Genomic DNA, 14826 nt, shown 5'->3' with positions numbered 1-14826 from the left:
AGTGCAAGCCTGATCAGTATTTAAGTGCATTAGCTATACAAAAATAACATTCTTATTGCACTTTTTCCGATGGAAGGTTGTATTGTATATTGTGGCAAAGTGGTAAGTGGTACCACTAGACTTGAGCTGGAGCTGTAAGTGAAAGTTAACAAAGCAATAAATACCACAGTGGAGCCACATTTGATGAATGGGATGTCATGTGGCCTCTCTACACCTCAACACGTTTAGCTTTGTTTGGTTTGTTTACTTTATTTTTCTGGCTGCCTTGGATATTTGAAGAAACACAGGGATTAAGCCATCAAAAGACCTCACTAAGAGGTTCCAAGCTGCTTGTGGTCAGATATTATAGTAAGTCTTCTGTTATTCCCTCAGGCACACAATAAAATAATTAGCCTGTCAAGGTGCAAAGCCTGAACTAATTGTGATTTGGGCAAACTTTGATTGAAAGGACATATGTAAAGCAGATTAGGGCCAACTGTTCCTTATCTCCACTGAGGGTGAAGCAAGAAGTTGAGACTAAGTTTGCAGCCAGATGAGTTAAATAAAAGGAAAAAAGCTTTCGGGTACAGAAATATGTGACTAAAAGCTTTGAAGAAATTTCTTCCTTGAGATCTGTCTTAGTCCATTTTGTGTTGCTATAACAGAATGCCTGATACTGGTAATTTATAAAGAACAGAAATTTGTTTCTTCAAGTTCTGGAGGATGGGTAGTCTAGGTGGAGGGGCCCACATCTGGCCACAGTCCTCTTGCTGAGCATCTCAAGGTGGAAGGCAGAAGGGCAAGAGAGCACACGAAAGCATGGAAGAGACCAAGAGAGGGCCTAACTTGCTGTTGTAACAAACCCGCTCTTGCAATAATGAACCCATTCCCATGGGAATGACATTAACCAGTTTATGAGGGCAGAGTGCTTATGACGTACTCACCTCTCACAGGACCCCCTTCAACACCATTGTATAGGGGATTAAGTTTCCAACACATGAACTTTAGGGAACACGTTCAAACCGTAACATTTCATCCCTGGTTCCTAAAATTCATGTCTTTTTTTTACATGCAGAACACATCATTCCATCCCAATAGTTCTAAAAATTTTAACTTGTTCCGGTATCAACTCAAAAGTCCAAAGTCCAGAGCATCACTTAAATCAGATATGGGTGAGAGTCAAGGCAGAAAATTTCACAGCTGAAATTTTCTTTCAGCTGTGAGTGAGCCTGTGAAATTAACAAGTTTTGTGCTTCCAAAATACAATAGTGGGACAGGCGTAGGAGAGACATTCTTATTCCAAAAGTGAGAAATAGGCAAGATAAAGAGGGTAACTGGGCTCAAGTAAGTCTAAAATTCAACAAGAAAAACAACAGTAAGTTTTAAGGCTGGAGAATAATCTTTGACTCTAGGCCTCTGATGCTGGGCAACTTGAGGCAGGGACTGAGGCCCCAAGTCTCAGGCAGCTTCACCCTGAAGGCTTTAATAGAATCCTGTACCTGTTAGAATGACTGTTATCCAAAAGACAAAAGATAGCAAGCGTTGGTGAGGCTATGAATGAAAGGGAAACTTACACACTGTTGCGAGAGTGTACAGCCGTTAAAACAAGGAAAGCTAGTTAGGCCCTCCATTTCTCTCATACTTTCCTGTGCTCTCTTGCCCTTCGGCCTTCCACCTTGAGATGCTCAGCAAGAAGGCCATGGCCAGATGTGGTCCCCTCAACCTTGGACTTCCCAGCCTCCAGAACTTTAAGAAATAAATCCCTGTTCTTTATCAACAACCTCTCAGGTATTCTGTTACAGAAGCACAAAACAGACTGTAGAAAACAACATGGGGGCGGGGCCAAGATGGTCAACTAGAAGCAGTGGAGATCTGAGGTTCCCATCAAAAAGAACCGTAACATCATGTGACTCCTACACGAGCAACCGAGGTATCCAGGTTCTCTCATCAGAACTGACTAGGCAGCTAGAGTGACCCATGAAGAGGAAGGAAGAAAAGTATGGTGAGGTGGCCCACCTGAGAGTCACACAGAGCAGGGGAGCCCCAAACCCCTAGCCAAGGGAGGCAGCGAGTCACTGTGCTATCCAGCCTGGGAAACTGTTTTTTTTTTTTTTGTTTTTTGTTTTCCTATGGAACTGTGCAAACCATAGATGGGAAGTTCCCACTAGTGAACCCACACCACCGGGACCTAGGGTCTCAACCACAGCGCTATGCAGGTTCTCAACAGCCTCTCAGCTAGAATCTGCTTAAGCCTGCTGAATTCTCAGGTGGACAGACATCCAGCACCACAGCTGCGCTACCTGCCTTTTTGGAAGAGGACAGCACTGGGATGGATAGCTGCCTAATACACTAAGCTCTCAGGGCAGGGAAGGGAGGCAGTCATCTCTATAGCTCCAGGCTGTGCTTTTCACCTGCAGGAGCCAGAATGGCTGAATGGCTTGCCCCAGGTGGTAGCCTCCACAGCCCACCACACTGGCTGTGGTAGATTGCAGCCAGTGTGCCTCTTCTGGCCTGACCCTGACTCATCCCTCCTCACTGAACAAGACCTCCCTGCAAGAACTCCAACAACTCTAGCCAGGGGCTCCAGGACAGAACTCTGACTCTCTGGGCCTGAGCTCCTAGGAGGAAGGGTGACCACAGTCTCTGTAGATCAGCAGACTTAGTCTTTTCTCCTGCTAGTTTTGAGGAATCAGGACAGCCCAGATGAGTGAGTTTCCTCCAAGTGAAATACAACCCTTTCACTAAAAGAGAGTCAAAGTGCTTTGTTAAGTGGATCCTGCTTTCCATTGGGTGAGACCCTCAAACAGGGTTTGTCAGACACCCTGTACAGGAGTATTCCTACTGGCATTAGGTCAGTGCCCCTCGAGGTCAGAGATCCAAGAAGAATTAGAAGCAGGCACCCATCTTTGCTGTTCTTCAGCCTCCTTGAGTGACATCTCTAGGCACAGGAAGAAACCAGATGAATAGGGCCTGAAGTGAACCCCCAGCAAACCACAGCAGCCCTACAGCAGAGGGACATGACCATTGAAACAAACAAACAGACTGACAGAAAGCAACAAAAGCATTATCAACAACAAAAGTCTCCAAAAAAACCCCATCCAAGTGTCAGCAGCCTCAAAGATAAAAACTAGACAAACTTATGAAGATGAGATAGAATTAGTAAAAATGCTGAAAGCCCAAAGGCCAGAGTGCCTCTTCTCCTTCAGATGATTGCAAAGCCTCTCCAGCAAGGGTGCAGAACTGGATGGAGGATGAGATGGGTGAATTGACAGAAGTAGGCTTCAGAAGATGGGTAAAAAAACACTCTACTGAGCTAAAGGAGCATGTTCTAACCCAAGGCAAGAAGCTAAGAACCCTGATAAAATGTTGCAGGGGCTGCTAACACGAATAAACCGTTTAGAGAGGAACACAAATGACCTGATGGAGCTGAGAAACACAGCATGAGAACTTCGTGAAGCATACATAAGTATGAATAGCTGAATTAACTAAGTGGAAGATAGGATATCAGAGTTTGAAGACCACCTTGCTGAAATAAGACATGCAGACAAAATTAGAGAAAAAAGAACGAAAAGGTACAAACAAAACCTCCGAGAGATATGGGACTATGTAAAAAGACCAAACCTACAATTGATTGGAGTACCTGAAGGAGATGGGGAGAATGGAATGAAACCAAGCTGGAAAATTTGTTTTGCTCAATGTCAGTGATTCAAACTCTTGACCTTGAGGGGATGGCTTTTCACAGGTTTTTAACATTTTATATCTCTTCAGAAAGTGAAATGTCATTTTAGATTTTCTGACATTGGTATCAAAAGAGAAGTTGAGGAAATCTTCAGAACACTGGTAACTTTTAATTTTGCTATAGATTTCAGCAGTGTTTATTTATATGTTCAGTAAATGCTCTCATATACAGTATCTCTTCTGTGAGCAAATACAGGGGATCATGAAGTTGGATTAATCCCTGGGATGCAAGGCTGGTTCAATATATGCAAATCAATAAATGCAACAGAAGCAGAACCAATGACAAAAACCACGTGCTTCTCTCAATAAATATAGAAATGACCTTCAGTAAAACTTAAAATATCTTCCCGTTAAAACCTCTTAATGGTTTAGACAGAACAGTATAAGAATGTCCTTTTAGCACAGAAATCAACTTGATCAGCTAATATTTTCTACACAGCAATACTTCTAAACTCTCACAACTCACAAATACTAAATCATCAACCAAGAATTGAATCTCTCCAATAATTAAAAGCCAGTATTATAAAACATCAGAACTAGTACAGTAGTCCCAATAAGTTCCGTAAAGAATCTGTCCAATTCTTCTCTCCTGTCTCTGTAAGCAAAGCCTGTCCCATATAATCAGGGCAGGGAAAATATCCCTTCCTTCTCAGTTTTATGCCTGCTTATGGGAGGTTGTAAGTGGAAAACTGGTGCACACACACACGCACACACACGCACGCGCACACACGTGTGTGAGTGGCAGTTGAGGGTGGTGAGGAGTTGGAATTTCCATGCATGAGACATGTCCCTGAATTGCAAAATAGATGAGGTTACAGGTACTGAAGAAATTACAATACCTTTTTATGAGTTGGAATGGAGTGTGGAGTGTTAACAGACTTGGGAAACTCTCTTAAATCTTCTAACTTAGAAGACAATGTAAATTCTGTAACATAAGCATATATATGACAGAGTAAGAGCTTCCCACCATGAACAAGTTATGACAGCTATAAAATTTCTTAATAGAAACAGCAGTGAAATGGGATTAGACATTTTAGTTGTGGTCTGATTCAAGACTAGTTTTAAATTTTTTTTTTTCCTGGGAGTTGGTAAAGTACCTAGAATCCTTGACAGAAAGGGGCTAGATAAAACATATTTTGTCTCAGAAAGAAATGGTTTTACCTATGCCTTTCTTTATGAACTGGGAAAATCTTAGATTTTTAATAAGTATCCATCTGATAATGATTGATTTTATTTTACTACGTACTCTATAATTTCAGAGTAGTGTTTCTTTATCAGTGTTTTTTTTGAAAAAAATTAGTTACATGTCAACAACACTATAAAAAGCTACTTTCAATTGATTTTTTAAAGTTGTGATTTATTTTTGTTTCTCTTTTGAAGATCTGTAAAGAGAGTTATATTCTGAACTTCTCGTAGGAAAAAAATGTCCCCCAGTAATATGAAATAACAACTCTGGGTAAGGAAGGTAGAAAATGAAAATCCAAATCCACAAATTACTCAATATTGTAGCCCTTTTTAGTATTTGATTGTCTTTGAGATACTTACCTTTCTTGCTCTGCCATGGCTTAGCACTCTAAACTCCCCTAAACAAATCTGTAGAACAATACACCAAAAGACATATTTCCATTTATATAGCATTGCATACACATGAAATGCAATGAGAAATAACCTATTTTGTCAAAACAGTGGTTCATTTATTTCAATAATTATTTATTCATTCTGTTAGAACCAAATCTATTTGACTGCTGAATTTGTTTAGGAACATTAAAAATATATTGCATTAGGTTTTAATGTGTGTGTGTGTTTTTTTTTTTTTTTTTTTCAGAAGAAACAGCATAAGCACTCAGAGGTAAAAGTCCTTCCCCAGTCCCACCCATGTAAACATGAACCCAAGGATAGGCTATAGCATGTGCATGGATATGCCTTCTAAGCATGCTTCCCAATCCTGTAACATTCTCAGAAGGACATAAAAAATAAGTAGGATATTAGGAGTCTGAGGCTGAGTGTGTATATGTTAATACCAGTGCTATGACCTTCTGACTTAATGAGGCAGGGTCAGCCTTTTCTGGGTCCCTTGGATAATTTCTGAACTGTTTATGGTATCATCAGCAGTCTCTTTGGTCTTTTGTTTATATCCCTCCTAGGAGCTAAGTATAATTACTTCATCTGCAGAGTTAGTTTTTCCTTTTACTTAGGGCAAATTAACTCCATAAACCAGTTTTCAACACAGCAGTTTATTCTGACAAGCTATATATGTCTGATCTGTGTGAGGCACATACTGGGAACTAAGGATTTGGGGATGCTTGACACTGACCCTCTGCCAACGAACTGCATGCCAAACGGTGGTCGGGGGAGGGGGGGAATTCAAAAAGCAAACAATCTATGTGCTATTAATAAAGGTATGTTTAAGGGACTTTGGGAGCTTGCAAGAGTAGTACACAATCACATTGTTGGGACAGAGAAATGTTTCCAAAGGAGATGATGCCTAAATCAAGTCCTGAAGAGGAAGTAGGAGTCAGTCAGGCAGAGGAATGGAGTAGGGTGAATATGTCCTGGCAGAAGGAGAAGCATCTAAAAAATGTTTGGGTTAGAGAGGTGGGAATCATCACCCTTCAGGTGTTAGATGCACTTCTGTATTGCTGGTGCAGATAGCACATAAGGATAAAGGCAAGAGATGAGGATAGAGAGGTTAACTGGAGTCTGAATATAAAGGACTTTGTGTGTCATGTTATGAATTTGAACTTTATCTTGAAAGATTTTAAAGATGGATGAGACATGACCAGATTTTTTTTGTTACAGCTTTACTGAGATATGCTCAACATCATGCATAACTATGAAACCATCACAAAAATCAAAATAATTATTTGCATTTGAGATCGATTGATGTAGCAACAACATGTAAAGTAGATTAGACAAAAGTAGTCCTGGTCTCAGGGAGAGCAATTGGGTGCCTGTTGTAACATAATGAAGACGTCACTAAAGTAATGGCATTGAGATTAGAGAGATGTTGGTCTGGAGGATATTAAACCAGAATCAACTTGAAAGAAGGAATCAAACTTGAGCTCCTAAGTTTATGTCTTGGTCAACTGAGCAAATGCTATTATTTGTCTGAGATGAGGGATGTACAAGTAAGAGAAGACAGTGAGTTCAGCTTTGGACATGGGTTTTGGGAGTTTGAGCTGGAGTCAGGGAACATCAGCATAAAAGGAGGGAGGATGAAACTGGCTCAGCAAATGTATTGAGTAAAAAGAGAAGAAAACAGACACTAAGAAGGAGTGGGGGCTGGGCACAGTGGCTTTTGCCTGTAATCTCAACAATTTGGGAGGCAGAGATGAGCAGACCACTTGAAGTCAGGAGTTTGAGAGCAGCCTGGCTATTACGGTGAAATCTCGTCTCTATTGAAAATACAAAAGTTAGCCAGGCATGGTGGTGTGCACTGATAATTCCAGCTACTCCAGGGCATGAGGCAGGAGAATCACTTGAGCCCAGTTTGCGCTGAGCCAAGATTGCACCACCGCACTCCAGCCTGGGGAACAGAGTGAGACTCTGTCTCAAAAAAAAAAAAAAAAAAAAAAAAAAAAAAACAAGGAAAAGGAATGAGTGGTAAGAGAGGTTGGTGACAACAACCAGGAAAATGTGTACATATGGATTCGATGGAGAGGAATGTCATCATTTTGCAGTTATGCCAGTAACATCCTTTGACCTCTGATACACTGTGATTTTGCTGACTGCCTCTCCTCTTCTGTAGGTTCCTTGTTCTTTTGTCCTCTTGTTTGCCAGTGGTGGCCAATCATTTCACAAGTTAGCCCTGTCTCTGATAGGTAGGTTCCCTAGGGATACCAGTAAAAATAAAATTCGAGTTTATCATTAAACATTAAAATTACCTGGCTTTACTTTTTAAGGTTTTAATACGAACGTAGAAGAATTGATTTTTCGATCTCACATTTTCTTTCATTTCTCTCTGTAGGTGGCATTTGCTTTGGCTTCCAGATAAGAGTGTGTCATTTATTTCAGATAACTGATTTATGTCAGATAATCCATTTAATCTTAATCAAAAATTTCCTTTGAAAAAGGGACAATGTGAAAGTCACTGGAATAACTGTTTAAAAAAGAGTCATAACACATAGCATTTGAAATTTTGGGTATGTTAAGAATTGTGTGCAAATTGATACATCTGTGTATTCATCCTTGACACCATCAATAAAATCTCAATTATGAAAGAAAAGAAAAAGAGAAGAGCTGTTGAAATTTCAGTTCCTGAGAGCAGGGTCTTTTGGCTTGAGGTAAATCCTATTCTTCCATTAAACATTTCTCAAAAGGTCTGTCAATTCCAGGTACATTTTTACTCATGCTACGTTTGCTGGCCAAGTCCCTTCTTCCTGTCAACATCTTGTCCTGGTGTTTGGAGACATGATTTTGGGTAATTCATTATCCCCATAAATTGATGTTAACTGAGTCTAATTATAAAGGCATGACTGTGTGCCATGTTAATTAATTTACACTTTTCTCTTGAATCATTTAAATATAGTGAAGGTATGAGGAGATTGATTTAATAGCAATATTTATCCTTAATTATTTTCATCTTATAGGGTAAGGAACTTGTTTATGGAACAACACTGATTGCTAGGGTTTCTCTGTGACTCACTGTGTGCCTAACTATAGGTTTCCTGTATGATATCATTTGAGGAATTTCTTTCTTTCTTCAAAAGACCAGCCTACTGCAAAATATTTCTCTCACTAGCCTGTCCTAATTTTCTTCTTTTATGACTCATAATTTTTGCTGTTAATTATATACATGATGCTGTATACAACAGTAATACCTACCCATAATAGGCATTAGATAAAGGCTACTGAGTGAATGAATGATACACCCCTGTCTGTATTCCTTAAAATACCAGAGTGACATAAATGGTCCTTTTAAATAATTAATGCTTTTCACTTTATACTGCAGTGTGTTATTAAAATTTAGTCCAAACTAGACAGATACACATTTTATAAACTAGTATAATTACTGAAGTTTTCTGAGTAAAATTATAATAATATTTAGTGCTCAGAGGTGAAAATGTGGGTTATTTTCTTGAAAAATGTGCTGCAACTCATTCTTTCACTTTTACATGGTTACATTAGTATGTCTTGATCACTGTTGTTTTTAATAGCCTTTGTACTTTGTAGGTTACTATCTGAAACCTTAACAAACCACTTTGCAAAATGACATTTCCACCTTTACCCTCCCCAAGTTGATGGTACTGAATTTTAAATTAGTTATTATACATCTTCTACAAGAGGAGTTGTGCCAAACATGAATGCATAAATTGAAAGAACTCTCAATGAAGAATAGTTTTCATATGGTAATCAGTCCAGTTCTAAACAATCAAAAAGCAGTGGTAATGCTTGTAATTGCCTGATTTCATGAATATTTATGATTAGTCATTATACTCATTAACTATTTTGTTCTCTAGGTGAGAACAAAATACCATGTTTCTGTGATAAAATAAGTTACCTTGTTAAAGGTAACATTTACCATGTTTCTGTGGTAAAATAAGTTACCTTGTTAAACCAGGACAACTTGGTATTCAGGATAGAACTGAGTAAGTGACATCTGGTTCCTATTTGTCAAGTTTACTGTGATTCCCTTTCTTCTAAGTGGAGATCATATAGCAACTTTTGCTGTTAATGATTTGTCCTGCTTTCTTTTCTTACCTCTTGCAAATACTTTTCTTTACAATCATATACAAAGTCAGGGCATGCTTTAACTGACTGTTTGTCCTTCCTTCTGGTGAGAGACATATAGAAATAAAATGCAGTTAGAAAGAATGAATGTGGAAAGTTACCTAGTGAGTCTTCCTTGACATCTTTGTAACTCTGTCATAGAAAGTCATTATAAGCATAATGGGAAAGATACTTCAGATTTGAACAGAATTTAAGGTGATTTCCTTTACCCCATTTTAAGGTAAAAAGGGAGAATATTTTTGGAATTGCAAATGCAAAAGGCTCAGTCATTCAGCTCATGAATTGCAAAGATTAATTAAATTTGCCTCAATCATAAACTTTGGTTCAGTTTAAGTGAGGGAGAATATGTTCATATCATTGACAGGCCAGCATTGGTTGCATATAGCCAAAGATCTTTAAAAAAGGTTGGGTAAAAGATGTAAATATAAACTTCAATATTTGTATGTATGCATGTGTGTTGTGCTGCTTGTACATGAAGAACAATCTTTGTAGGTGTGAAGCCTGTGGATACGGACGGCTGAGTGTACTTCTTTTTCTTAAGAGAACATTGAGGTACAATGAATCTTGCCAATTGCCCAGTACTATGTGGTTAGTAAGTGATGGAGATGGAATTCAAACCCAGGCTGATTCAAAATGATTTTTTTTCTTTTTGCATCATGCCATGTCACTATAAATTTAATAGCACCTTAAAATTAATTTATATTTCATTTATTACTAAGTATTTACATGTTTTTAAAAGTAGTACATATATATGAAAAATGGTTTATCTGGCACATTTATGGGCAACATTTAATGTGCCTATGTTTAAGTGCTTTTCTGTCTTACGAATTTCTCTATCTCCTTGACATCACACTATGTAGGACGTGATGCGTTTGACATCAGGGAAGGCCAAATCTACGCTAGTTTAGCTTAATCCATAATTTATCTACTACATCTGTTTCAACTCATGCTGGCCGAATCTGAATGGAATCTATCACAGGGTCAAATATGCTTCCAACCCTATATCAAATATTCATTTAACACAGTTTAGTACAAATTGCCATTTGTTTATAAATCTGCATGGCTACACAGGCTAAGTTTCCTAGTTCCAGTACACTGTGAAATGTGTGAATTTTACCTAACCATTTTCTCAGGTTTGCTACGTTTCTTTTTCAGTGCTTGATCCATTGGCATCCTTTCTTCAATCAAAATCTTCAAATTATGAATTCACTTATAATTTCTTCTAAATGAAAATAATATTATTACTTTCCACCATGGAGATTTCCATTTTAACAGGAAAAGCTTAAAGAGTATAGCTTTTAGACAAGACATCAATGTAAGGGAACACTTCTCTTTGAACTAACTTTTCTTTTCTCCTCCTGTTCTTCCTCCCTTTTTCTTCTCTTCTTTCCTTCCTCATTCCTTCTTTTTCCTTCCTCCCCACCTTCCTTTCTCCAACCCTTTGTTTTTTTCCCTACAAACAAGGGGAATTTCTCCATCTCTTTGACATCACGCTATGTAGACCATGATCCATTTGACATCAGAGAAGGCCACATCTGCCAGGGTTAACTTAATCTGTAATCTGACCTGCTGGACCAATCTGTATTGAATTTTTTTTGGACACTAAAGAAAAACACCTTCTCATTCCAGTCACTGTTCAGACAGGCAACCAAATATGGTCCCCAACTGTGGTAGGCAGACATCTTTCAGATTTTGACAGTGTGTCAAGCAATAAGTTCTAAGGATACAGGCAGGTGAAATTCTGGCTGGAGAAGGTGATATGTAAGATATCCTGACTGTATGTTGTGTCTAAAAGGATACTTTGTAGTTGCAGGGGAAGACATAAATAACAGTAACAGAACTAACCTGTCATAAAGTGTTGTTGAGGAAAAGTGTCAAGCCTAGATTAATGATAATGTTTAAGGAAGTGTGCTGCTGAGTGTAAAAATAAAATAAAGTTTGAATGCTAAGTAGTGATTCGGGCTACACTAACATTTTAACTCTCTAGAAAAATATATCTCAAGTTAAGTCACTGGAGAAATGTTCACAAAGCAAATTCTAACTTTCAGATGCATACTTTAGAAAGATGAAGGACCTTATTGATCTCGACAAAATGTCATTCTGCAGTTTCAGCAATTTGAGCATTCTAAATATTTCATATAGATTGGTAAATTATCCCTGCTGGCAAAGTTATACTATTTTAGAAATGATAACGTCAAAGAGAAAAAGAACAGTATGTTTCCAAGTTAACATTTAATTATAACAAATAATTTTTCAGTGTGAATGAAGAAGCACACGAATATAAATCTTGAAAAGTTAATTTTCAGCACAAAAGTGAATTCTAGTAACCTTTTACTTTTCTCACATATATACCATTTACTTTAAAATAAAATCATCATTCTCAGCAAACTGACACAGAACAGAAAATCAAATACCACATGTTCTCATTCATAGGCAGGTGTTGAACAATGAGAACACATGAACACAGGTAGGAGAGCATCACACACTGGGGTCTATTGGTGGGGGCAAGGGACGGACAGCTAGTGGGGTGAGGAGGTCGGGGAACAATAACATGGGGAAAATGCCAGATGTAGGTGATGGGGGGATGGAGGCAGCAAACCACATTGCCATGTATGTACCTATGCAACAATCCTGCATTATTTGCACATATACCCCAGAACCTAAAGTGCAATAAAAATAAATAAATAAAATAAAAATGTAAAAAAGTGATATATGAGTATTTATCACATATATATGTAACTAAAAGGTGTAAGTTGCTGTTAAAAACAAGTGGGTGATGGTAAATTTTATGTGTCAACTTGGCTGGGCCATGGTGCCTTGGTATCTAGAAATTCTCTCAAACATTATTTTGTATATTTATCATTACTCTGGTTGTATCTGTGGGAGTGTTTCTGTGGGTGAGATTAACATTTAAATGGGTAGATTTTAAGGAAAGCAGATTTCCTTCCCCAGTGTGGGTGGGCCTCATCTAATCAGCTGAAGGCCTTTATAGAACCAACATTGACTTCTTCTGAAAAAGGAAGAAATTCTGCCAACCATCTTCAGTCCTACACCACAGCATTGGCTCTTCTTGGATCTTAGCCTGCTGTGGCTTATCCTTCAGATTTTGGACTTGCCCATCTCCATACTTGTGTGAGCTAATTCCTTTGAATAAATTTCTCTCTCTAGATATCTTATTGGTTCACTATCTCTAGAGAACCCTGATTAATAGAAAGTAATATTTCCATATTCCCCTTGCTTAAGTATTTTCCTATTGAAATACTGAATTCTGAAGTGACTGTTGATATAAGATTATGCTTCATTGTTTTAGCTTGTTATGCTGTTTTCATGCTAGGTTTTCCCTTTCTTTATTTCAAGAACATAATAAATGCTAACTTCTATAACAACTTAGTTTTATGGCCTGAAGCAGGCTTTAGATTTTTTTTTTTAACTGTAAGGCCTTTATTATCACAACCAGAGCAACATGAGGCAAGTACTTTTCCAGGCCAGGTGACTTGGAGGCTGGAAATATTCATTACAAGTATGTGAGACCAAGACTATCCATGAAGAAAGCAAACCTTTTGTATAAGCCACCAACAGATACAGCTCAGACCTTCTTGGCTAAAGATGGGTCATGTCCATATCTATACCTGTCACACAGAAGGGAATAAGGACCCCCAAGGAACTCAGGCATTTCATGATTTTCTCCAGGGAGAATATAAAACCCTGCCTTCCCTGATGCTGGGGTATGTAAGCTGGTAGAGTTAAGATGGTTTTGGCCACAGGCACTGACAGTGATGTAACTCCAGCAAAAAACCTGACCAGGTCAGAAAGTGCAACATAACCCTAGAAGTTTCCTACATACCTGGCACCATAAGGTATCTCCCTTGAGTCAATGTTCAGATTATTGAAGTTCAACATCTGACTGATGAGTTCTGTTGTATTCAAAGCAGTCCTAGAACCTGCCTGCAGTGTGAACTTTCTGGTGCCGACTGAGGTGAAGGCTTAGGTGGGAGGCCTTCCCACATTCACTGCCTTTCTCCAGTGTGAAGTCTTTGGTGCCGAACAAGGTGGGAGGTTCTGATAAAGTCTTTCCCACATTTACTGCATACAAAAGGCCTTTCACCAGTGTGAACCCTCTGGTGTGCAATAAACTCAAAACTTCGACTAAAGAATTTCCCACGTTCAATGCACTCAAAACGCTTTGACTCAGTGTGAATACTCTCATGTTGAACAAGTATAGACTGGTGTCTAAAGACTTTCCCACAATCACTGCACTTATAAGGCCTTGCTCCAGTGTGAACTCTCTGGTGTACAATAAGATTGGAGTGATGGCTAAAATATTTCCCACATTCATTGCACTTATAAGGCATTTCTCCAGTGTGGATTCTCTTGTGCTGAGTAAGGTTGTCTTTTTGACTGAAGGTTTTTCCACATTCGCTGCACTCATAAGGCCTTTCTCCACTATGGATTCTCTGGTGCTGGACAAATGTAGCTTTGCGGCAGAAGGCTTTTCCACATTCATTGCATTCATAAGGCTTCTCTCCACTATGGATTCTCTGGTGTTGGACCAGTGTGTCTTTGCGGCGGAAAGCCTTCCCACATTCACTGCACTTGAAATGCATTTGTTCACCATGAAATGCATCCTTATTCTCAGTGCTCCTGTGTGTCTTCCTCTTGCTGTGGTAGATGGCCTTTTGTTGGCAAGCACCCAAAGTAGCCTGGAAGTTTTTCTGCTTCTCTTTACAGGCAAAGGGCTTTTCTGATGGGTGAGGTTCTTTGCTAACTGTGCAGTTCTTCACAAACGAGGGCTCACCTTCATCCCTTCTTAAGGGTTTCTCTATACTGTAACGCTTCTGGTTCTGCAGAAGGTTTGCACTGAACCCAAATTGTCTCCCACAAGCCTCACATGTGTGAAGTTTCAGTCCATGGTGTGTACCCTGGTGTTCATCCAGGTACAAAATATCTTTCAAGATAGGGTAACATATGTCACAAAAGTGAGCCGCCTGTGTGGGTGAACCTGCCTTGGAAGTATTAATATGTGACATATTAGTATGGCTCTGTTCAGAAGATGCCTCTTCATCCTTCATTCCATGCCAACAACCAGGGCCTGCCCAAGCCCCTCCTGCTGTGACTAGAGTTATGCCCTCTTCAGTTAGGCACCTGGAGTTCTCTCTCTTGCTACAGTTCAGCAACCACAGAGGATCTGGCTGTTTTCTTGCTGGATGTCATGGCTTTCTCTGATCCTTACTCCATTAATAACCATCTTCCTTCACCTCCTATTCAAATCTTGCATTTTCCACTTAGTCTCTCAATTCCTGCACCAGGCCCATCACCGCGGCTGTCGCCATTAGGTTTGCAGACCGCGATGACCCGGCCCCGGTAGCCTAGATTTTTAAT

The 14826-nt window shown here is 39.2% G+C and overlaps 1 protein-coding gene across 1 annotated transcript; it reads right to left on the bottom strand.

The window, feature by feature from the left end:
* Positions 1–13454: 13454 nt before the first annotated feature.
* Positions 13455–14713, bottom strand: LOC141583450 (zinc finger protein 134-like). The gene has a single exon (XM_074392600.1). It carries the CDS (start codon positions 14514–14516, stop codon positions 13455–13457), a length of 1062 nt encoding a protein of 353 aa, XP_074248701.1. The 5' UTR covers positions 14517–14713.
* Positions 14714–14826: the final 113 nt, after the last annotated feature.

The sequence above is a fragment of the Saimiri boliviensis genome, chromosome 1 (genome assembly GCF_048565385.1).
Source record: "Saimiri boliviensis isolate mSaiBol1 chromosome 1, mSaiBol1.pri, whole genome shotgun sequence".
Classification (NCBI taxonomy): Eukaryota; Metazoa; Chordata; class Mammalia; order Primates; family Cebidae; genus Saimiri; species Saimiri boliviensis.
This window is presented reverse-complemented; position numbering and strand designations above follow the sequence as displayed.